Source organism: Gossypium hirsutum, chromosome A02, assembly GCF_007990345.1.
Source record: "Gossypium hirsutum isolate 1008001.06 chromosome A02, Gossypium_hirsutum_v2.1, whole genome shotgun sequence".
Classification (NCBI taxonomy): domain Eukaryota; kingdom Viridiplantae; phylum Streptophyta; class Magnoliopsida; order Malvales; family Malvaceae; genus Gossypium; species Gossypium hirsutum.
In genome coordinates, this window is record NC_053425.1 from 30,200,650 (window position 1) to 30,203,877 (window position 3,228).

The 3,228-nt window shown below is 43.3% G+C and overlaps 1 protein-coding gene across 1 annotated transcript; it reads left to right on the top strand.

Moving 5' to 3' along the window:
- Positions 1-631: 631 nt before the first annotated feature.
- Positions 632-2,878, top strand: LOC107952249 (uncharacterized). Its single transcript, XM_016887516.1, has 4 exons — positions 632-1,056; positions 1,270-1,599; positions 2,190-2,372; positions 2,710-2,878. Exons 1-4 carry the CDS (start codon positions 632-634, stop codon positions 2,876-2,878), a joined length of 1,107 nt encoding a protein of 368 aa, XP_016743005.1.
- Positions 2,879-3,228: the final 350 nt, after the last annotated feature.

Genomic DNA, 3,228 nt, shown 5'->3' on the forward strand with positions numbered 1-3,228 from the left:
ACGCACGCTGAGTGCCAGAACAGAGAGAAAGGGAGAGGTAAGAGGGATGCTTAGCCCTAAATTTTTTTAGACGTTTAAGAAAAAGCCCAGAGCTGATAGGCCAACCAGAGTTAGGACCCCTGCTGCTGCTACTACTAGACCGCAGTTTTGTGCTGATTGTGGAAAACGCCACCAGGGCAAATGTTGGAAAAAGATGGGTACATATCTGAGATGCGGATCAATGGAGCACCATGTCAGGGATTGTCCACGGAGGCCCGAGTAGATGCAAACTACTGGTTTGGGTAATGTACAATGTGGTGGTCAGCAGCTATCGAGAGGCCGAGGTTAGGTCAGGGGTGGAAATGGTTTGGGCTGTGGTCGTGGAGCACCGGGCAGAGGTACAAGTCATATTGAGGCGAGGCAGCTGACATTGGTTTATGCTGCACATTGCTGAGAGGACGGAGATGCTCTAGATGTCATTACGGGTACGTTCTTTATCCATAATGTACCTTATACTGCATTGATTGATGTTGGGTCTACTCATTCATACATAGCATGCTCTGTGTCTAAGATATTGGGTTTTATGGCTGAGAACACTATGAGTGAGATTATTGTTCTAAGTCCGCTGGGGTAGTCCATTCGGATAAATAAGATGTTTAGAGATGTTCCCTTGGAGATACAAGGAGTTATCTTTCTGGCTGATCTTATGGAGCTACCTTTCGGGGAATTCAACCTAATATTGGGCATGGATTGGTTAGTTAAACATCAGGTAAGCTTCGATTGTGCCACTAAGCGGGTTGTATTGAGAACTGAGGCAGATGAGAAGGTAGTGGGAATTGGGGAGCGACGAAACTATTTGAGTAATGTAATTTCTGCACTAAAGGCCGAGAAATTGGTTCGCAAGGGTTGTAAGGCGTTCTTGGCCTATGTCAGTGTTTCGGATGTTGGAGACTCTTTGGTAAAGGATATCAAGACTATTAAGGATTTTTCGAACGCCTTTCCTGAAGAGCTATCGGGGTTACCTCCAAAACGTGAAGTGGAGTTTAGGATTGAGCTCCTTCCTAGTACGGCTCCGGTGTCCATCGCCTCTTATAGAATGGCACCGAAAGAGCTTGTGGAGCTTAAGGCCCAAATTCAAGAGCTATTGGACCGTGGGTTTATCTGACCTAGTATGTCTCCATGGGTAGCACCAATTTTATTTGTGAAAAAGAATGATGGGTCCATGCATATCTACAACGACTATAGACAACTGAATAAGCTGATCATTAAGAACAAATACCCTTTGCCAAGGATTGATGATCTGTTCGACCAATTGCAAGGAGCATCAGTTTTTTCTAAAATAGATCTCCGGTTGGGGTATCACCAATCGAGAGTTAAAGAGGCTGATGTGCACAAGACGATGTTTATGACTCGTTATGGTCATTACGAGTTCCTGGTAATGCCTTTTGGGCTGACAAATGCACTAGCAGCTTTTTTGGATCTGATGAACCGCGTGTTCCAACCCTATCTGGACCAGTTCATAGTAGTGTTTATTGATGATATTCTGGTGTATTCGAAGACTGAGGTTGAGCATGATGAACATCTCCGAGTGGTCCTACATACTTTAAGAGAGAAGCAATTGTACGCCAAGTTTAGTAAGTGTTAATTTTGGTTACGAGAGGTGGCATTTCTAGCTCATGTGGTATCTACTGAGGGGATTAGGGTGGATCCTCTGAAAATTGAAGCTGTTCTGGATTAGAAGTAGCCTAAGTCAATATCTTAGATTTAGAGTTTTCTGGGATGGTAGGGCATTATAGACGGTTTATTGAAGAGTGTTCGTTGATTGCTGCACCTCTGACTAAGTTGTTGCGTAAAGGGTTATCGTTTAACTAGACTGATAAGCAACAGAAAAGTTTTGAGAAGCTGAAGAAAGTTCTGACTGAGGCTCTTGTCTTGATTTAGCCAGAGTTTGGGAAAGAGTTTACTGTATACATTGATGCATCACACGTTGGTTTGGGTTGTGTCTTGGTCCAAGGAGGTAAGGTAGTGGCATATGCGTCTCGTCAATTAATGACGCATGAGGCGAACTACCCGACACATGACTTGGACTTAGCTGCGATGGTTTTTGCACTAAAGATATGAAAGCATTAACTGTATGGTGAAAAGTGTATCATCTACACAGATCACAAAAGCCTGAAGTATCTCCTCACTCAAAAGGAGCTGAATCTTAGGCAGCGTAAATGGGTTGAGGTTCTTAGGGATTACAGCTATTCGATTGAATACCATCTTGGAAAAGCCAATGTGGTGGCTGATGCACTGAGCTGTAGGGCTATGATTGATCTGAGGGCGATGTTCACTCAACTCAGCTTATTCGATGATGGTAGTCTATTAGCTGAACTTCAATTTAAACGGAGGTAAAGTGAATAGATTAAGGGTAAATAGTTGGAGGATGAGTTGATGGTTCTCGTTTTCGACAAATGGAGAGTGGGGAAACTTCAGATTTTGGACTGAATAGTAAAGGAGTACTATGTTTCCGTGGTGAGTCTATTTACTGAAAGATACTGATTTGAGGTAGTTGATACTACAGGAGGCATATAGTAGTCCTTATGCGATGCATCCTGGCGAGAATAAAATGTACCGAGACCTTTAGGAATTTTATTGGTGGCCAGGTCTTAAGTGTAAACTTACCGACTTTGTGAGTAAATGCCTTACTTGTCAGCAGGTTAAGGCTGAACATCAGTTGCCTTCTAGGTTGCTTCAGCCAGTTAGGATTCTGCTGTGGAAGTGGGAAAGAATGACTATGGACTTCGTTGGTGGGCTACCCTTAACGCCTACCAAGAAAGATTCAATATGGGTCATCATGGATCGATTGATCAAGTTTGCTCATTTTATACCTGTTCGAACTGATTACTCATTGTAGAAGCTGGCTAAAATGTATGTGTCTGAGATAGTGCAACTGCATGGTGTACCGGTTTCTATAATATCTGATAGAAATCCTCATTTCATGTCTCGGTTGTAGAAGAAGTTACACGAGGCATTGGGTACAAGGTTGGACTTCAGTACTACGTTCTATCCTCAAACAGACGGTCAGTCGAAAAGGGTGATTTAGATACTGGAGGACATGCTAAAGAGTTGTGTGATTAACTTCCAGGGTAGTTGGGCGGATTACTTGTCGTTGGCAAAGTTTACATACAACAATAGCTACCAGTCTAGCATATGGATGGCACCTTACGAGGCATTGTATGGTCGTACGTGTCGTGCTCCTACGTG